Below are 22,764 nucleotides of genomic sequence, written 5' to 3'. Positions count from 1 at the left end.
AACCTTGCACATAATTGTCATGATGATAATTGAGTTTTGGTCATTTTATAAATAAATAAATGACAGAATTATATTAAACATCAATATAATCAAGGGATTGTATGTTTTATAATTATATAAATGACATATAGCTTACCATTTCACTATGGAAAGTCATTTCTCTCTCAAGCGTTGATAGGTGAGAAAAATGGCGATCGTTTTCAAACATTGTGGACACATGAAAATTATGGAGTATCGCAAACACACAAGCTGAAATAAAAAAATTAGATAAGTTAACAGTGAAAAATTGATAAAATACAATAATGTTGACATGGTTTGCTAGTAGGCCTGTATTTAAACAATTAGTTAAGTACTGAACCTCAATATTATTACTAGATCGTAATTTGTTCTGTTATATGAGGTAAGAAGTAAGGAAGCATCAATTGCACTTAAGCCTAAAACGTCTTTGCATTGGTTCTAGAAGTAATAGGATGTTTAGGGTGGATAAAAAGGATTGGAACTGCCTCCTACACACATCAGGAAAAAAAAAAACAACTTCCAAGAGAAGAGGACACACTGTAATGTTCTCAACTTCAACCATTACCATTTTACTTAGAAGGTGATATTACATTTCCACTACTAAATATATGTATATACTTAGTAAATAGTTAATATTTAATCATTTCTCCCCCCAAAAAATCAATAAAAATGTGAAAGATCAACATCTAAAATTTTTTTTTTTGGTTGATTTAACATTTAAAATCTACAAATGATCCAAATCAAGCTAAATCATCACTGCAATTCACTATTTTGATGATTTTACATATTTAATATAAAGATAATAGCAAATTACATCATAAGCCAACTCTGCTAACAGGTTCACCAAAATCAGTTGTATCAATCATTTGTTTACTATTGGATTTATGTTAAATCAGTTACTGTCAGAATTTTTAATTTCATATTTAAAAGTGCAAAATTAAAAGGAAATCAAGTGGAAAAATAATAAACACAAAATGTTATTTCTAGATTTGTGTATATGGACAGTCCTTCGGTAAATGTTTACTTTAATACACTCGTTATTACGATTGCTATTATCGAACAATTCGATATATTATCCAACTTCGATGTATGTAAAAATCGTACACAATATGAATTATAATAAATTACCGTAACAAGAAGAATCTTGTACATTAACAGTTTCAAATACACAAATTCTACAATAACATTACAAAACAACAAAACCGACTATGGCCTAGATATAAATATCAATGAAACTTTACAATATTTATAACTTACCTAGCTTTATATTAATAAGTAACCACTTTTGTGTGAAATGGGGGAAATAATTCTTCCCATGTGTTACCAGGAACCAAACCCACATGTTGAAGTTACTTAACCCTTTGAGTAGTACGGGAAACTGCTTCAAAATAGTAATGACGTTCCAGAACGTCATTTATTGTTTGTTACGAAATTGATTTTTTTCTTTTGTTTTGTTTTTATTTGCATCCATTTAGAACCATATAGCTATTTAAAGCTAATTTTAAACCAAACCATAGTGTAATTATTTAGGCAGGATAATTGGCAAATAAGACATAATTATCAACCATCTTATTTCTCGAGCGGACAGGCCGCACACGCCATCTATTAGAAACAACAACAACTCCTGAAGATCAAGCAAGGAAAGCTCAAAAGCGGTGTTATGTATGCTACAACACAACCACCCGTAAAAAGAAGAGGAAGGGTACCACATTTCACTGCCCAGACTGCAATGTAGCATTGTGTATTTAGGCCTACCCTTGTTTTGAGGAATTTCACACCAAAAACAATTGTACATCACAAAAAAAATGTAAACCTTCCAACTTTTGTACATTTTTATTTGTAATCAATTATAAAAAATACGTTTTTTTTTTACTCCTGGGTTGAATTTTCATGTTTCAGCTGTTACACCTGTGGAACAGAACCTAGTGACATTCCAAAACGTCATTACTCCTCAAAGGGTTAAACAAATCTCGTCACTTGTGAGAAATATCTTGCATATTTTCCTCATATTCATCGCCATTTTCAAAGTCTCACAATATTAGTTGCTTCTTGTTGTTTATTGTTTACATTAAAATTACTATAACTAATAAGTGCAGAAGGAGAATGTTTGATATTATTTTCCTGCACAAGCTTATCAACGGGGCGATCGATTCACCAGAGCTTCTGAGTAGGATATCCCTCTTGGTGCCTGCTGGAACCAGATCCAGAAATATGTTTTCAACCTGCCACCACTCAAACAATTATAGCTATCACGGTCCTATTGCTCGACTTCATAGGCGTGGAAACAGCATTCCTTCCGATGGTGATATGTTTTATGACAGCATCGCACACCTTAAAAAGAGACTGCAACAGTAATGAGTGATAGAGTTTTTTTCCCCTTAATATCAGTTGGAGATGATGTTTGTGATTTTTCACTATTGTAACATTATTTCACAAATCTTAATACTTATTTATTATTCCACTGCATAATCACTACTTTCTGTAATTTAATTAGTTGTTATTTATTTTGTTGATGTTATATTTAAGTTGCATGAAAATGTTGTGAAATTATTGTATATTGGCGGATGCCGTTGAAATAATAATAAATAAATAATAATAAGTTGTAATCATATGATAAGTTAAATAAATTGTAGCCTAATATCGAATTATAGCCTACTTCGGATAAACACAACCGAACCATTCGAGACTAGCAATCGAATAACGAGAGTAGGCCGCTTATTAAAGTCTATCCCTATATATTTTTAATGTCATTATAACCATTAAGGAAAATTATGAGAAAGCTTAATATTAAGAAGTATGTCCATAGATATAATACTAGGAATAGAAGTCTTATTGATATGTCAAATAAAAGGTTCACTAAATCTAAATCTAATCTACATCATCAATATATTAAATCTTTTAATAAACTTCCAGGTTGAGGTAGGACCTTGGAGACATCAACATTTTTAAAAAAATGACTGCTTTCTAATATTGGTAAACCCATTCTACAAAAAAAATGAGTTTCTACTGACTAAACTTATTATATGTATGCTACTTGTTAAACGGTTCAAACTTTGTCTATTTTCCAATTCTGATGAGCTTACCACAGGCCTATCCTAGGCTACTATGAGGGCGGGGGCAATAAGTTTCCTCTACATTTAGTGCAGAGTCCAGAAGATATTGTATAGTAATCAACATGGTAATTTTCGGTATTTATTTACAATACCGTGACCATGAAAAATGGACTTTTTTTCATGGGTTGGGCATTTATAGCCAAGTATTATTATCACAGGTGCATATAAACTGGGGGGAAAGTGTATCATTGTATTATATTGATGCCTTTCGGGCATTATTGCATTAAGGATAGAAAATAACAGACAAAATTTTGTCGAACAACACTTGGAGGGTTAAGGATCAGGGGCATCACGTGATCTGGGATTCGACTTTTGCAAGCTCGAGTTAATTTTTTTTCTAAAAGAGCAAGCACTGCGCAGCGGGCAGGCATCGTTGACAGGATTAACGTCATCATTTCAGTAAAATTGCCAGATATACTGTCAAAAACAGAGTTTTCAGAGGATTTCAAAAAATCGTAACTCCTTTGATTTTCGTTGCCGACGAATTTTTTCTTCACTATTGTTTTCAGGAAAAAAAATGAACACACCTTTCCATGGTCACGTTATTGTAAATTGATACCTAATTTTCCAACAGTATAAAATAAAAAGACAAAATTTGAGCCAACACCTCAAAGCCCCAATAATAAACATTTTTGTAACATACCTACCCAAAGATATTAAGCAAATTCGTCGAAGGTGATTAGAATATCTCCACCCCCGATGCACATCCAATTTTGAACTAGTGTTTGTGTTCTTACCACTTTTATGCCCTTTATCTCGTTTATGCATTGTGAGATCAGAATAGGACCAACACTATATACTATCTTTGCGGTTTTCGTACAAACAATTAACACCAAGCCTACCCTACATCATCATTTATTTAAAAGCCAATACAAATTTCAATCCAGACCAATTATAGGAAGGCTGCAATACTCTTCCAAACAAACAAATAGGCTTACAAATAGAAGAGGTTAAAATACATCTTTTGGTAGTGTTTTGATTGAATTCTAACCTATGTATCTAATTTTTAAACCGCACCGCATATCAAACATATAAATCAAAGATGACTGACTATCCACCACCAATTCACCAATGGGCAACTGCACCAATCGTGAGGGGGGTAGGTACTAAGTAAATAGACCTACAGACTGTGTAGAGTGACAGTAAAATCACGATCGCCCACTACCACTTGCGGCGAAACCGATAACAAAAACAAGCAACATGTGAAATCACAAACCAACGCCAAACAGGCTGTGGCTGCTTGCACGACTAGTCGTTACGTCATACAACCTTTTTCTGGAGATAGGATTAGGGGAAGTGATGACGTACCTATCTGCGCGGGGTTTTCAAAATCTTTTGTCAATTGATGGTTTTTATATCAGTTCTTATAAGATTTGTCTTTTGAGAAGAAGCCTAAAAACACTCAAGAAGATTCAGACCTTATAAAACGTAATGCATATAAGAAACAAAAACCATCAATTGACACAAGATTTTGAAAACCCCGCACAGATGGTTACGTAATCACTTCCATAATTCCTAGCTCCAGAAAAATGGTTGCATGATGTCAAGACTAGCCATGTAAACAGCCACAGCGCGTTTGACGTTGGTTTGAGATTACACGTACTGCTTGTTTTTCTTATCGTTTTCTCCTCAAGTGGTCGATGTTTAACAGTTCTTATCTTACCATTAAACAACCATCTCTACTTAGGTTAAGAAGGAGATATCATGTGATACCTTTAATTTTAGCCCAGCTTTCTTATTTGCCTAAATGTCAATGCAGCGTAGAAAAAATTAACTCAATTAAAACATTTACTACACGTTTAATTTCCTTGTACAAAAGTTATTAGGTAAACTAACTATGTTACGGATAGATTCTCACATTTTATCCTAAGTCAACGGGGGCTTCAGCTGAATAACGGATAATAACGCTTTGTTCAATTACTTGTGATATCTTAAGCGAGGAAAGGGCAACGAGTGTAACTTTAACAAAGCAGATTAAAAGAACACTGGCAGTCCCTTCCTCTCGCTAATTAGTACTGAATGTAGCTTTAGAAAGTAAGAAACTTGGTGGATTAGTAGATACGGGATCCTCAAGGTGTATTATATCAGAAAGATTATATTGTAATCTAATTAATGATAGGGGTGTCATAAACAAGTTTCTACATGGCAATATGGGTTCATTTCAAAGTAAATCACTTGTATTGAACATTATTATAAGTTATGGATTGTTTTATTAAATATAAGGTTGTTTTGAATATAGCTTAGGAAACCACTATTTTTCCTAATAGAAATTTCAATCCTCTCACCTTGGTTATAAGAGATCAACAGGAGAATGGTAGAGCATTGTAAGGCCTGATCATAGGAGATCAGCTTACAATTCCGCAATCAAACGAATTCAAGTCCTTATTATTCCAGTATCTAGATACTAATTCAAAAGGTTAGGAAAGAGAAGTCTTATGGCATACTCAATCAAAATTCCACCGAAGTTGAACGTGTTGACGAATTATTAGTAAAGGAAATTATAAGCCTTTCACATCCCTTTACTTTTTTCCGGCATTTTTGGTACCCAGAAAGGTGGAATACCAGATTAGTAGTAAACTATAGAACACTAAATATTATTTTGAATCTTGAATGAATTCCAATACCAACCATTGAGTCAGGGTTGTTCAATATTTGGGTCGTTCAAGGCTTTTCACACTCTTAGACTTGAATTCGACTTACAATCAAATTCCCTTGGATGAACAGTCAACATGTCAAAAAAATTCATTTCTTGCATGTTTTTCAAATTAATGTGGTTTCAATCCATCCATATAGGACCAAACCTATAGATGTGTTACCAAATTCTAGATATACAAAACAATTAACACGGCTTATGCTAATGGCGGCTTTTATTCGAGGTTTATACCTAATTCTGCTGAGTTGGCAGTCTCTCTCATTAAACTAAAAAAGAATCAAACTTAGAATGGAGGCATGAACAAAGTGTTGCGTTTAATGCAATCAAAACTCGATTAATCTCTGATCTAGTACTGATTATGGCTGATTTTAACTGTCCCTTTTTCCTCTATACAGATGCAAGTAGCACAGCTCTTGGGTGTTTGTTATCCTAGGCCCATAATGGATCTCTCATGGTGGTTAGCTTTTCTTCTCCACCCTTGAATCCAAAACTAGAGAAGGTCCTTAACCAAAGTAAAAACATATTGCAAGATAAAATTCGTGTTAATCTTTTATTCAAATATTATCTTACGGCCAGATATTAAAACACAAATAACAAACATGATAAAGACACGTTGTAAATGTCAGAGTTTAATGCAAGCAAAAATACCAAATTAGGCACCTCTCCTTCGAACTAACCACTAGACCCTTCACAAATTATTTTGGCTGATATTTTAAATTTATGAGAATAACTGGCTCTAATTTCGACAACCGTTGGATCAATTTGTCTAATTCTTATTTTTGTTTAATAATCTATGAGGTTCGTGGAAGTAATTTTGGAAAAGTTTTCCAATTAATAATTGAGGTTTTTCAATTTAGAAAAAATAGTGGTTATATTTATGTTTTATAATCCAAATTTAACTGACTGACACTTAATAGCAGTAGATATATTCAGCTGCAATTCATTAAAGAGGTTGACAGATTTAAATATTAATAAGCATACAAGCTAAAGACCATCTGAATTATATATAATATAAAGAATTAGTTTACTCACTACATTCCTACAACGTGCAAAATTTCCAGGTAGAACCAGTAGAAGAGACGGTAATGTTTTGAGAGCTAATGCATTCCCTTTGATATCACATATTATCAAGTGTTTTCTCTTTGTACTATTATTCCCGCCTCTTATTGTGTGACAGTTTTGAATTAAGACATTTTTTGTTTTAACTTAACAGACAGCCAATGGTAGTTTTAAATCGAGAAACTAACAAAATAATTTCAAAGTTTTAATTTACAACATTTTAGATTATTTACTTTATCTTTATCCAATTGATACTTATTAATACTAAAAAAATTGTCAAGTTGTGATTATTACACAAGTGAAAGGCGAAAGCTAATCATTAAACCTATTTAGAGAGAAGTGTACTTACCGCGCGTATTAACTTTTGAAAACAAATGTGTAATAGGACTAGTTAATTTATTTTTAAGTAGGCTGATAGGTTAATTCTTTTGTTTATTAATATATGAATTTGAATTGATGGTAAGTAACTTATATTCATAACTTCAAAAGCAAAGTATCTTTCTAATAACTTAGCCCATTACCCGTTGTCAACTAATGGAATATTATGCAGTGTTATTCCTAAGCCTAATCTACCTTGGCAGTATTGATTATTGACAACCTGAAGATTCAAATGACTTATTTTTGTGAACTTGAACCAAAAGTGTAATAGGTACAATGCAATACTTTTATTCACAAAAATACAAAAATTGTTAGATATGATTTAGTGAATTTTTGGTTAACCCTCAACTGATAAGGGTCACAGTATAATAAAGGGTCACTATGGTATTCAAATCAATGCAGATCAAATTATCAACTGTCAATTAATTATAAATTATTGAATGAAAAATATTCTAGTTATAGTTATTTACAATTAGGCCTAATTATTACCAGTATTTTTAAAACGTATTACGTAATAGTATTTTCAAATTAAATTAAACAAAGTAAACTCATTTGCTGTGGTAGTTGAGTATGACCAGAATATTTTTTACTTTAGAAAACCACTTTTAACAATTTCTTAAAGTAGTATACTTTTACTTTCACAAAGGGGGAGACTTTGATAACTTGTTATTCAATTGTTATTATTAAACAATCTGATAGGCCTATATTATCTAACTTGTATAATATATAATAATCGTATGCAAGAACAATTATAAAACATCAACAACATAAATAGTGAATTACAACAAAAATATAATCTAACACTAGCATTAAAAACAACAAAACCATCTTTGGCCTAATCGTACATGTCAGAGATTCATTACAATACAGTACCTACAGCTTGCTTGGATAGCAGTAAGTGAAATGAAAGAAAAACATCCCTTGAGATAGTACCCAAATTCAAGCTCGTATCACGTGAACACTTGTAAAGGTTGTCTTTAACTTTGGTACTACCAGTAGAAACATATTTAAGATAACCTAACATAAACCTAATTATATTGCATAATAACAAGAAGTATATTAGGGACAGAATGGCCTACTTCATTGCTTCCTTTTAGGAGACAAATAACAAGAACTGTTAGTTGAAAGTGTTTGGATTAGAAATTTATCTTGAGCAGTGTGTAAATTAATTTTATAAATTTTCAATTGAAGGAAGTTATCTGAAGAAGAAGAATTTATGGTGTCATAATGATATATGTAATTTTCACATATATCTAATAAAATCTGTTCTTTCTAATAATGTAATTTTTTCCCTCAACTGGAGGCCTAAAAAATAGTGGCCTCTGAATAATACCAAACTACTAAAATTATAAATATGGTTTGCTAGATAGTCTGCCATTATTCCTGCTCAATCTCTCGGACCTCTTTGATAAAAAAAATTGAAACAAAATAATGGAATAAGGAGTGTAGGCTTACTATTAAAGTAGCCCCACAAAGAATTCTTAGGCCTTTGTAAACCATAAATGGCGCAAAAATTATGAATATTTTAATTTTAGGTTATATTTGTATTAGTTTATTGATCTAGGAGACCAGGAGGAATCGGGGTCCCTGAGTGGGTAAAGATTACAAATGAAGTAGGGATCTGAATTAAGAAGAGGGTATATCAAGGACGAGAGAATTTGAGCTAGTAGAATAGGTCTAATAACTGATTTGAAGGTAATTTAAGAGTTTTTCAGTACTTTTGGGCATCTCTACTTTACTTTTCCTGCGTGGTTAAATTTGGTGGCGCAGTTATATACAGAAATAGTCATAGTTAGTCTCCACTGTGGTGCAAGTGATTGATGTTATTCTGCATATTTAATATAAAATTTAGTGTTGTGAGTGCACTTCAAAATAATATATTACTTATTATTGTCAGAGTGGACATAAAAGGTGTGTTGTTTTCTTTCACTTTGTAATGTGAATTTATCTTAAATTCTTTGTGTTCTTCTATGGTAGTAGTTAGTGGTCATTGCCCTTCTACGTAGACTAATATGATTAGGTCAGTTTGTAATAATTTTAGTTCTCAAACATTAGTGATCAGCCCTTTGAAATTTTATATTTTACTGATCTTTACTAAATCCCAGGGATGTTTTTCACTTGTTGCCATCAGTGGTTTGGCACTGATAGCTGAAGACATTACTAGTCAGGCCTAGTCAGGCATTATTGTCGTTCAACTAGTGGTTCCCTTTAAGAGATTACAAAATGTTTTTGGCCTTTCCAAAATTTAACTGTTTTCCTAATTTACTTTTTTAGCATTTTCCTCTTGAAAAACATTAGATGTTGTGAAATGGCTAAATTACACATTTGTTTCATTTAACCTTTTTAATTGGCTTTACAGTCTATTCCAAGTATCATATGGGCTTTTTATGTTATTTCTTAGTATGCGGTTTTAGTGGGATATAAAAGAAATAACTTAATGCAAAAACTATAAAAATTCTTTTGAACATGTTCTTCATCTTTTTATTGCCTGGTGGATGGCTGGATGATCATGCCTTCTGACACTGTCTTTGACATGGATAAATTATATCACATATTTAATATTTAGATTTGTTTATATATTAAATAATATATTTAATACTATCATTAATTGGTCCTTGTTCTTACAGATATTGTAACAAAGTTTTGGAATTAAAATGTCTCATTTTGAATTTGTTATCCCCCTTCAAAGAGATGAACTGTGCAACTCCTCTGCAGGAGAGTACAAAGTGGAGGAAGTTCTGTCTCCAAATGACATCAATGAAGCAGTTGAACGTAAGTTTTGACTAGGATTTATGGGTTTACATCCCACTAATATTATAAATGCGAAAGTTTGAATGTTTAGATATTTGGATGTTTGGATGTTTACAGTATGTTTAGATGTTTGGAGGTTTGTGCTCGAATCACGCTGTAACTGCTATACGAATTGTGCTGAAATTTGGAACAGGTATAGCTTTTGGTCTGAATTAACAATTAGAGTGCTTTTTACCACACATAACACATTCATTTCACCAAATAAAGTCGAATTCAAATTGAAAAATTAGTTTGTTTACATTCGAATGTTATGATAAGAACGTAAACGTGTTTTATATTGGATCCGACAGACTGCGCTATGACACGTAATACAAAGCGAACTGATACTTAACAGCTTTTAATACTTTCAGCTAAAGTTCATCAAAGAGGCAGAAACATTTGTTTACATTTAAAATTTATAAAATTGTTATTGTAAAGTGCTTGACCAGTAGTGTAATGCAGGTTGCATAGAAGACGTCATTGCCTAATTTTACATTTAGATTGCACCAATGATCAATAAACTATCTAATGCAATGAAAATATTATTAAACACTATTATGAAAACAACCTCATTGTACAATTCCGTGGATGTTTGCACGTAATGTAGTCGAATTTGGTTAGATCGAAGGTACATGAAAAGAGCCGAAAGAAGACGCTTTATGATCGAAATTGGTTTTCGTTGATACATTTTCTTGAAGGCACACTCCTCAATAATACTGGAAATATCTTAGACAGAAAATTAATTTTAACAGACCAAATTTGATTCTTTATAACCTAATTAGTTTATCGAGATTCATCCATATAAATTGATTGTTCTGAATAATTTATCAACACCTAGCAAAAAACCACGAAACATACAGGCCGGAAATATGTACATACCTTCATAATGCGTCCAAGAGGCTCACGAAGGAACGACTATCAATTATCTCAGCAATGTTTAGAATCTGATGAAAAAAGAATATGTGAATATAGTGTATACTGTTTTTCAATGGGAAATTGCGTGTGAAGCCACGGGCAACTGCTAGTTATTTCATAATCATAAGACAAGCGTTTATTTGGCTTTTTAATTATTAAAAATTTGTATAATTTGTAATGTTACTGTGTGTTTAAATCAATTATTTGTTGATACGGCATTGAAAAAATAAAATGTTAGCATTGAAATAAAACTACTAAAAATCGTTATTATCAGATATGTTCCATTATAGGGTTTCAAAATCATAACTGCCACTAAAATTTTGCAGACTATGAATGACGTGTCTTGCAGTAATTTTGTTGTGAGCAAAAACTTAAGTAATGTGGATATATCTGTATATTATACCGTCTATTTTCCAATATATAGGCAGAGAATTATCAGTGATGATTGTAAATAATAATATGAAATTAAAATCAGTGTATCAGAAGATTATATAGTTTGTTTTGAGAGAGACAAAATCCACGATGAATGCAGAAATGGGTTGTAAGATTGTTACAGAAAACTCCATGGGTTCATTGAAAAATTAATACAAAAATCAGAAAATTCTCTTATTTTTTATTTTTCTAACACGAAAAATAGCAATGACCACAGATTGTTAAACATGACTACAAGTAAACCAGAGTTTTAACAAGAAGTAACAGTAATGGTGAAATGAACAGAAACATTGATTTATTTTTGTTCTTTTATGATTCTAATTGACATAAGGTACTAGAGATACACAATTTAAACTTATCCTAACAGTTAGAAGATATTTAGAGGAATTATTTTATATTTTATTTTTTAAATTAGTCGCAGGCTCTAGTCCATTTTTGGGGTTTTGTATATTGAAAAAACAATGTTTTTTCAAAATAATGTAACAAAATCAAAGAAGAAAACACCAAATCGTGTCAGTTGCATCTTATGAAAATAAAATATTTTCAATTAAAAAAAAATAATGAAAAATAATAATAATAATAATGAATGATAATAGTAATAAATAATAATATAATGAAAATTAATAATTTTTATGAAACACTAATTAGTAAAATCAGCTTATGCGCTGACAACGATATTAATCATGAAGCAAGCCTTGCTGTTAGTAACAAACTGGTAATGACATGGTGTTGTCATCATCACACCAGTGAACGTGTTGGTAACAAACTGGTAATGACATGGTGTTGTCATCATCACATCAGTGAACGTGTTAGTAACCATGTTTTGTAATAACTCTTAACCTCCATTGTGAAATTATTGTATTGCTACTGTGTCAGTCAGTGTAAAAATATTGTTTAGTTTGAATGTAATAAAACACCTGGAAACAGAGAATTATATTGGTGCTCTTCTATAATGAATTGAAATTTACTTTCAGAATCAACCTCATAATTTTTATAATTTTAGTCATTAATGTATTATTAGATCAATATATGTAAGCTATTTATTTTTGTTAATATTTGTGTGTGGTTTTTAATTGTTTGCGGATTTATTGCAGGTGCTATAGATTCGTTCAAAGAAGAAGGCTGTACATACATTTTGGATCATTTTGACACATTGTATTCTGTACTGATACATTTTAGCCGCATGGAGTGGTCATTAATTAGCAGAATATTTGATAAGCTAATTCTTGGAAGTAAGTAAAAATAAAAAAGTTCGAATGTAAAAAATAATGAAAACCAACTTATATGTATGGAGCTTAATGTTGGCATGTTCAGCTACATGTTTCTGCATGTTTAACCTTGTTCTAATATTTTCACCTGAAAAAGAGATAAAATAATATGTTCCAAATTAATTTAGTTATTTTCATAATACCAAATGGATTAAATGACACTAAATATATATAACATTCTTGTTATCTTTTAAATTATTACTGTTAAAACTTCACATGCATATATTGTTCTATGTAGGAAAATTCAATTTCATGTTTAATTTTGTTATCTCTTCACAATTTTAATAAAGGGTTGATTAATTGCTGCTGGTTTTAAAATTGTCATTATTAATATTCTCAGCGATACTGGTAAGTTTTTTTTCCCTTGGGGCGGCCTACTGCCATGCACTTAAGCCTCAAGGGCTTTTTGCGCACCCGGAAACACACCATGAGGCCCACCAGTCTACAATTTCAGCAGTTCCACAAACCGCCGAAAACAACCTATCAAGTCCTCCTGGGAAAATTCACCTACCAAATACCGCTGTCTAAACTACCAAATACCGCTCTCTTGCTATTGCGGGGCAATCAAAGAGCAGGTGCTCAGCAGTTTCCTCCTGCTCATTACACCTACAGAGCGGATCCTCCTGAAGGATGCCGACTCTGTGAAGATGCTTCCTCAGGTGACCATGCCCCGTAATGAGACCAATAACCTGAGAAGACATTGATCTATTTAATGAGAGAAGGTCCAAAGTCACCCTGGAGGAAGGTGACTGTAATACCATTCTAGTCATTCTCAAACCCGGATGCAACCTCCACCTTCTCTCATGCTCCGCGCGAATCCATTTCGAGACAGCCCTAGAGGATTCACACCTTGGAACACCAATCGCTCTGGTCAGTTAGGAAATGTGTAAATCATATTCTAGACTTTGACAACGTAAATGCGTTAAAGTAAATTAATTAGGAATATATTCCGTAAACTTACGTTATATTAGATTGCAGTTTATTATTAATTCTAAAAAGTGTTTTCTCTTTGCTTTGTGTTCTTGGATTCAGATTGTTAGATTGACGTGCGTAATTTTCTGAATTAGAGACTTTACTTGTACAGAATGTGGATGTAAACCTAATACATTGTTTGCTTTTGTCTGATACACCAGGTTTGAATCAGCTAAGTTACTTGATAGAGCCAGTGATAGAAGATATTCCAGATGAAGATGCCAGAATACGAACTCTTAATATTTTAAAAATGAATTTGTACATCTTTACACAGTTTCACAGCTGTGCTCATGATAAAATCAGTTTTGAGAACAGTACTGCTGTTGCTGAAAAGGTAAGTTTTTCCCTAGCATTTCAACATTTTTTTGTAAGAGAAAAGTTGAAACAATCAGTATTTGCATGAGCGTTTTATAGAATATGCTATGTATAGCTACTTTGATGCAAGTCTTAAAAAAAGACATCAGTGAAGTGGAAGTTAAGGCACAAAACAACCAAACTATTATCTTTAATGTAGGATTAGGCTGTCCCTAAAAATATTGTGTTCTTTCTAGGCCATCTGGCTGGCTGTCCACATTCGTACCCGTTGTTATCGTTCTTTGAAAGTATGAATATCTGTAATTTTAATACAACACAATGTAAATCCTTGTCTCTCCAACCTTTGTTCGCTATATTATCCTATGTTCTCTATCAGTCTAAAAAATATACAAATTTTTAATTTCTGTAGTAAAAGGAGAAACTCTTGGAATTTCCAATTTTCGTGGCAACTCTATATATTTCAACTTCTAAAATTTTTCTATTATCAAAACATTTGGGTAAAAAAAATAGTCAATTTCAAGTGGTGTGTTTATAAGACTATATGAACAGAATTTAATTTTTATTTGTATAGTTTAATGTTAATGACTTGCCAGCTTCCATAAAAGTCAGTAACCATAATTTATGCTGATGATACCAATTAAAAAAATTTTTTTTCTGTTTGTTGCTGCTTTAATACTTCTTTATGGTAAAATATTCTATTTGTCTCTTCATATGATTTGTTTTTTTACAATTTTTTTATTTAAATGTTATTCATTCTTTTTATATCTTATATTGTTTATTTAAAGGGACTTGTAATAAAATGTAAATGTTAGTACAAAAATATAAATTAGGCATTTTGTTAAATTATCACTTTTTTAGTTTTATTTATTGATTATATTTATGTTTTATTTACTATTGTATGATCTAATTATTGACAAGCTGTGTTATATTTGTTTATTCATATAAAGTACTTAATAAATATTTGTATTCACTCACTCAATTAATTATATCTAGAAGGAAACATGATTTTTCCGGACATTTGCCATTGTTCAGTGAAACAAAAAAAATCAGTAACACTACATTTCGAGATCTGAAATCTGAACGCTTCTTCAGGTAAATTACTGACCTAATACATAATTACAAACTAGGTTAAAATAAACAAATCATGCTAAAGCGTTGTGACACGTCTAAGTCAGGAATCACACCATTTTGTGTGTCAACTTGACTAACTCTAAAAACATGCACTTAATAAAAACCATACACAACACTAATCATTAAAACTGAACTACACAATCTGCATTCATCTACCAACTACCTACGACTGACCAAAGGCCAATAGCAAATGGCAATCGTCACAGCAGAACAAGATGGCGGCAATAAAAAGGAAGGGGGACAGGAATGGGCCCTTTTTTTCTTATTATTATTATTATTGGTTCATGCTACATAAACTTCTTAAAACCATACTGTGACTCCGCATTGGATTATTACAAATATCTAATCCACTTGATACTTTTGGTTTTCTTTTTAGTTAATTTTTTAGAATTGGCAACCAAAGCGGCCTAATCTTGACTGATGGTTGACTGATTGATTGGTCTGTCAATTTAATGTATGTTGCCTCTTAATTTCCTTTTAAAGAAATGTGGTTCCCGATATATTATGTTGGCTTTGTCCCAATTCATATGATGGTCTTCGAACCAACAATGGTGTGCAATTTTTTACTTTTCTGTGAGACCCTTTCTTGTGTTTTCTTTGTGTTCTTTTATCCTTATGTTTAATGTCTTTTTGTCTCGCCTGTGTATTTCCCATTGCAACTACATTTTATACTGTAAACACAGTTTTTGGAATCCTGTGTGCCATTTTTGGTTTTGTTTTTACGAGACTTTGTCTAAGAGTATTGTGTGTTTTAAACGTGGTACTTTCTAATAAACTAGTAAACTAATGTTGTACTTTCTACCTACTCTTCTAATTTTCTCTGATAATCCCGACACATAAGGGGTTGACATAAACGCAAATTTATCATTATTCTGTTTTTCTAACTCAGGAATAATTTTTCTGGTTCGTTTGCACTCATTTATTACTAATTGAGGGTAGCCATTGCTTCTAAGATCCGATTCAACTTTATTAAATTCCTCTTTTAATCCATCCTTATCTGAGCATAAGCTCTTTGGCTCAAATTCCTCCATAAAGATATTGGCAAAAATAGGAGACAGTGTAGAACCCATTGCCATCCCCCATCTTGACGATAAATTTTGCCCTCTAACTCAAAATAATTGCATTGAGTGCATAGTTCAAACAGTTCCATAATTACTGGTACGGGAAGTTTAGTTCTATCCTTTAATGTTTGGTCTTCTGTGAGACGTGATTCAATAATTCAGAGAGTTTCTAGAACTAATACATTTGTGAATTAGACTTTCAACGTCAAAACTTACTAGTTTGTCAGTTTCAGTCAACTTCCCTGGAATCCCTGGAATTTTTTATAAAAGAGTAAGTTTTTCCTACCAATGGCAAGATGTCCAAGAGTACTTCAGACGATTCCCTGCAAGGTGAATCACGAGAACTAATGATGGGCCGGAGAGGGATGGTAGGTTTGTGGATATTTTTGTTTCACTGAACGATGGCAAATGTCTGGAAAAATCGTGTTTCCTTCACAATCCTTCCATCATCAAAAATAAACTTCAAACAAAGTATCATATCCTTATTCACTTAATACATTTTATACAATAAACATTACATTACACTGTATTACAAATTCTTATAACTAATATAAAGTAAGTTATCTAAGATTGCTTAAGCTGTTCAGCTCATAAATTCTTTAAATGAGTAAAGAGCAGTCTCTGTCAGAACATATTTTTAAAAACTCAAAAACATTTGTACTTATTTTAAAGTAATACCAGAAAGTATTATTTTAAATGATTTGTGTTAGTTTTATTGTGTTGTTTTTTTGTTTAGTTTTATTGTTTTTTTGTGTTCATCAGTATTAGTTAAATGTTACTCATCTGTATGTTAGGGAAAGAATAAGAAGACGAAGAAAGGCAAACTGGACGAGTGTGGCTGGGAATGGGACAACACCCAACGGCTGGCTTTCATAGCCTTGTTTCAGCTATTTCAAATGCAGATCAGCAAACTTTGGGATCCACCCGTACCCGACGAACAGTTTATCAAGTTAGTAAATTGGTTGTAAACTTACATATTGTTTAAAAATCACAAATTTCTTAATTTATTAATATGTACTAGATCTGTAAATCCAACTACAGAATACATAAACAAAGGGAGCAAATGATCGGCATGTAGCTTTCTTATAATCTTCAGTTACTAAAATACGAGTAGTATTGGTATACTACATATACACAGGGTGGCGCAAAAAGAATGTATTTTAAAACCCTATAAGTAAGTTTATTTTATTCACAAAAACACAATCAGGAAACAACCCAATTTGAGAATTGGACATTAATAATGCCAAAGTACTTAATTATTTATTTAAAATAACATTGGAAAGATGGCGTTCTTTTACATTAATACACATTGAAAGTCTTTCTTCAAAGTTCTTGATAAATTTTGTCAAAATGTTCTAAGATACAGCAGTAATTTCTTGACGTATTGCAGCCTTTAAATCTTCGAGTTAATGAATAGACAACAGTAAACATTGAATTTCAAGAGACCCATGTAAGAAGAAGTTGCACAGCGATAGATGTGACAAGCAAACAGACGAATGAAGATTGCCGAAATGTGAAATCACGAAATCAGGAAACATTTCTTAATGATTTCCACAGATGCATTACTGTGTGGGCTGTGGTTCCATCCCATTCAAACCTTATTTCTGTCATATCGATCCCTAAAGCATCGAGTTATGGTTATAATAATGTGCGTAACATGTTCAACAGTTAAGAAACAACTGTGACAGTTAAATCACCCTTTTAAAAAAATAAGGTACATCGATACCAATTTTCGAGACCCCACACCACACCGTAACTTAGGACTGTGCAATGGTTTTTATGCATCTCTTGTGGGTTATTAGCTGCCTATAGTGGCAGTTCTACTTGTTAATGGAAGTAAGTTTCATCACTCATCATTAAGGGGGCAACGTACCCAAAAAATTGATTTTTTCTAAAAAAATTTGTATTTTATTTTTTAGCTTCTAAAATGATTGGAAACAATAATCAATTATTGGTTTTGCATTATCATTGCCAAAAGTGTGTGTTTTTTTAAATAAAATCTATTAGCGTGTAGTGCTGATTTTGTCTCCTCCAGGCGGCCATTATAAGTGACAAGCTTCATATCATATATATATATATATATTCATAATATATAATATAACTATTCATTACTAATGTTTTTATTGCTGTATTCAGTATATTAGAATGTCATAGTTTCAGAACGAAGATCCCAGCTTTTTTATGTGTGGTAATCACTCAGTAGATCAGCTGTTGTCAGTGATCAGCTATTAGTTCCAGTTACTTTACTCTAACCTCACTTTGTGAATGACATGTGTTTTTTGTGTTTTGTTGAACAATTTAGTGATTTTGACTATTAGATTTGATTTAGTCATGAAGCAATCAACTAAAAATCAATACTAAGAAGAGTGTTGCAGTCAAAGAAAAGACTGAGCTTGAAGTATAAAAAAATACCGTCAGGAAGTTAAATTGAAAAAGATGAAAAAGGAAGAAAAGATATTAAAAAAAGAAAGGTGTTACCTATGGGGCTGGACTCTTTTGAGTGTAAAATATATTTACACCAAACACAAAAACAATGATTATGTAAATAGTCTTACTTTTCATGGTATAGTAAACATATGAAGTTTTTTGCCTTTTCCCGTAAGTTTGTTTTTTCCGTGTTTTTCAACACGTTTTACAACGTAACTTCTTTATTTATTGACCTAGAGACCTCATATTGTGTACATATGATCTTCAATACATAGTGCACAAAGTGTAGTATGGGATCAAGTATATTTTAAATCATACTCCTAATATAATTTTTTTCCATTTGTAGAAAATTATAATTTTTTGAAAAAATTAAAATAAAATGTAACTTACCTATTTTGATAACTACACAAAATTCCATACTACACTTTGTAAGGCTATTTATTAGCTTTAAAAAATATCAAAAAATTTGGAATAGGTGCAATACAAAAGCAGCTATGGTGTAAAACAAGAATTCTAATTTTCTTGAAAAACCCCCTCCCTTTCCCCTGAAGAGGGGTGGGAGGGGGTTAATAATATATTTTCTTTAAACCCTGTCCTAGAGAGACACTTTAATGAACAAAAAGATTAATTAGTGGCAGAAATTAAAAAACATGTTTTGGGTACATTGCCCCCTTAAAATAGCATTGTCATTTGCAATAACATTAAGCATTTTCTTAAAGAAAATTCTTCGTCAATCAAATTTTTTGTGAAGCTTCTGAATTTTATAAGGATGGAATTTCAACTCACATGTCAGGATGTGCTGTAGCGATCAACGTGATATCCCCAAGGTCTTGAGCACATCACATAGTCAAGCGGTGAGGATTTCAAAGAACTGAGGCTCTGACACACTGTGTGTGTGTGTGTGTGCGTGCGTGCGTGTGTGTGTGTGTGTGTGTGTGTGTGTGTGTGTGTGTGTGTGTGTGTGTGTGTATACCGGGTGTCCCACGAAGAGGTTTAAAAGTTTGATTTTATATTACTTGCCCATTTATGCACCAAACATTTTAAAACTCTACACAATTCACTAAATAGGTTTTAAAAATATCCTGTGAAAATGTCAGCTCTCTAGCAATTGTTGAAACAAAATGGTGGCATTTTGAAAAATTATACTTTAAAAACAGTAAAAAAAACAGTATTTTTGGTTTTGTAAAATTGTTTATTGTCATATTCTAGATAAATAAAGCATTTCAATCACAAAATTAGAACATAGTCTATTAAAAAATCTACAGTCCACAATAATTCAAACTGTAATCCATCCACAGTGACACACTGATAACAGCGCTTAACAAGTGAGTCGTAAGCTCTTGTGAAGAAATTCTGTGTTATCCGGGGAAGTTCCTCTTCAATTCATTGTTTTTAATTCCTCATCATTATTGAAGCTAAGAGTATAAACTTAGTTATTGTTGGATTGCTAGGTGGTTCAACTCCTGGGTAGGCAACCTATTGTCTAATTGCTTCTATAATGTTGCCAAAAGCAATAGCCCACCCACAACACTTCCCTTTTTGTTCAACATTAAAAGCCATTTCTCGAACTTCAATATCAGTAAAACTGTAATGGAGGAGGTTAGGTTATGTTTTTATGGCACAAACAATATTCTTCAATCAACTAAAAGCGTTACTAAACAGCTGTTCTTTTAAACTGCAACGTAGTAATCAAATCAGGTAATTCAAAAAATGAATTTTTTAGGAAGCCATATTTTTAATATGTCACTATTTTGTTTCTACAATTGTTAGGGAGCTTTAATTTTCACAGAATATTTTTAAAACCTACTTTATCAATTGTGTAGAGTTTGAAAATATTCTGTGCATAAATGAGTAAGTAATATAAAATCAAATGTTAAACCTCTTCGTGGAACACTCTACACTATGTATATATAATATTAGTCAGATCTGTTCTGCTATTTCATTATGTGTTGTAATTTTTATATATAAACCTGCAACACATATATGAATGTTTAAGAAAACCTACATTAAGCCTACAAAAACTATAAAAATCAGTTAGCTAGTACACTAATAATTTTATTAAAAGTTTTCTATAGAGAATAATGTTTTATGCACGATAAATCGATTCAATTTTTGGTGGTACGTAAGTTTAACAAAAATCTTAAAAAGAGCCTAAAATTGTGTTGTGTGTGAACACAAAGCAGATGACTGTCAGCTTAAGTGAAAGGAATGTGGTGATGATTATGTCACATTTACAGTTAAAACTGAGTTATTTTGTGTCTAGCATGTGTGCAAACTCCTGCTACAAGGCTCTGGAAGAGCAAACCATCGCTCATGTGAAGCAGAAACCACTGAGAGAGACATTGTTTCAAGTGGTGGGATTGTTGATAAAGAGGTACAGCCACGGCATCAGCTGTGTTGTCAAGATCGTTCAGGTAATGTTATTTTGGGTTTACGATTAAGTAAGTACAAGCAAAATGTTTAGTCACTTTAAAGTGTAAAATGGTGTTTATTCTATTGAAATAATATTCCAATGTGTCAATAATATTCAACAAAGCTCTATCAGTTGTATTTTTGTCTTTTAGGTCAATGCAGAAAAATAATAATATGCAAGTATATATACAATTTTTCTTATTGTTTATGTCGTAGACAAATAATAATTGTAATCAACTCTTTACCCAGAACGATTTCAACCATTATAAGGATTTGAAATATGTGCAATACAAATTAATAATTTTAAATTCAAACGAAAATTATAAAAACAAATTTAGATATAAATAAATATGGTTTCAACAGTAACAACCTCATTTAGAGTGTACAATAGACATCTTAAGAAAGTAGATGGTTCAAGAAAATATAGTAGTAAATTTAACCCTTAAAACATGGCATGTGTCCGTACCATTAGAATCGCACTAATCGTGGCATAGAGTAATATTCGTATTGTCTTATAGTTACTAAAGTCTCACAAATGCATTGATATATGACTGTTGGAAGCAAACTGGAATGTTTAACGCATATGGTGTGACCGTTTTGAGACCCCAACACTCATAATATCAGTGTTTTATTGCGTCTTATTATTTGTAATTTTACCAGTCTTCACGTAAAGTTAGATTTGTACTTTAAAGATTCTTGGAGCAATTTGAAATAATGTAAAACTAGTAGTAGTTTCCAAGTGTTTCATCATCAGGTGACTCCACAAATGATCACCTAACATATGAAATCTATGAATTTAAAATGCTTCATCCAAAAAAAATATGAAAAAAGTGTTGTTATTACTAACTAGTAGTTTTAGAATGGTAATGACAATTATTTTAGCCTTTCTGGCTAAGAGCCCTTCTCAAATCTGTTATAAAAATTGATTAATAATGAATAGTTGTAGTCCAAAAATTTAAACATTGACATGACAGAACACAGTCAGGCATCTCTACCTTTGTCATCTTCTTAAATCTTGTACTTTACTTTCAGAGTAACATGTATAGCGTTGTATAAAATGTTTCAGGTGTTGACCTTATATCTTCTTAAATCTTGTACTTTACGTTCAGAGTAACATATACAGCGTTGTATAAAATGTTTCAGCTGTTGACCTTATATCTTCTTAAATCTTGTACTTTACGTTCAGAGTAACATGTATAGCGTTGTATAAAATGTTTCAGCTGTTGACCTTATATCTTCTTAAATCTTGTACTTTACGTTCAGAGTAACATATATAGCGTTGTATAAAATGTTTCAGCTGTTGACCTTATATCTTCTTAAATCTTGTACTTTACGTTCAGAGTAACATATATAGCGTTGTATAAAATGTTTCAGCTGTTGACCTTATATCTTCTTAAATCTTGTACTTTACGTTCAGAGTAACATATATAGCGTTGTATAAAATGTTTCAGCTGTTGACCTTATATCTTCTTAAATCTTGTACTTTACGTTCAGAGTAACATGTATAGCGTTGTATAAAATGTTTCAGCTGTTGACCTTATATCTTCTTAAATCTTGTACTTTACGTTCAGAGTAACATGTATAGCGTTGTATAAAATGTTTCAGCTGTTGACCTTATATCTTCTTAAATCTTGTACTTTACGTTCAGAGTAACATATACAGCGTTGTATAAAATGTTTCAGCTGTTGACCTTATATCTTCTTAAATCTTGTACTTTACGTTCAGAGTAACATATATAGCGTTGTATAAAATGTTTCAGCTGTTGACCTTATATCTTCTTAAATCTTGTACTTTACGTTCAGAGTAACATATATAGCGTT

At 31.8% G+C, this 22,764-nt stretch overlaps 2 protein-coding genes across 2 annotated transcripts in view; one reads left to right on the top strand and one right to left on the bottom strand.

Annotated features, from left to right (window-relative positions):
- The window catches only part of LOC124363086 (probable C-mannosyltransferase DPY19L1), a 33,555-nt gene extending 29,227 nt beyond the window's left edge, over positions 1-4,328 (bottom strand). The window contains exons 1-2 of the mRNA XM_046818187.1: positions 3,779-4,328; positions 137-249 (exon numbers count right to left, since the gene is read on the bottom strand). Coding sequence (XP_046674143.1) covers positions 137-249; positions 3,779-3,899 — 234 coding nt within the window. The 5' untranslated portion in view covers positions 3,900-4,328. The remainder of the gene's footprint in view (positions 1-136; positions 250-3,778) is intronic.
- Positions 4,329-7,009: 2,681 nt separating this feature from the next.
- LOC124363084 (condensin complex subunit 1) overlaps positions 7,010-22,764 on the top strand; it is a 64,780-nt gene continuing 49,025 nt past the window's right edge. The window contains exons 1-6 of the mRNA XM_046818184.1: positions 7,010-7,302; positions 9,849-9,993; positions 12,453-12,590; positions 13,760-13,932; positions 16,900-17,054; positions 20,796-20,946. Of these exons, the coding sequence (XP_046674140.1) occupies positions 9,876-9,993; positions 12,453-12,590; positions 13,760-13,932; positions 16,900-17,054; positions 20,796-20,946 (735 nt within the window). The 5' untranslated portion in view covers positions 7,010-7,302; positions 9,849-9,875. The remainder of the gene's footprint in view (positions 7,303-9,848; positions 9,994-12,452; positions 12,591-13,759; positions 13,933-16,899; positions 17,055-20,795; positions 20,947-22,764) is intronic.

The sequence above is a fragment of the Homalodisca vitripennis genome, chromosome 5, assembly GCF_021130785.1.
Source record: "Homalodisca vitripennis isolate AUS2020 chromosome 5, UT_GWSS_2.1, whole genome shotgun sequence".
In the NCBI taxonomy this organism is placed as follows: Eukaryota; Metazoa; Arthropoda; class Insecta; order Hemiptera; family Cicadellidae; genus Homalodisca; species Homalodisca vitripennis.
The sequence above is the reverse complement of the archived record's forward strand: the minus strand, read 5'-3'. Positions and strand labels throughout refer to the sequence as shown.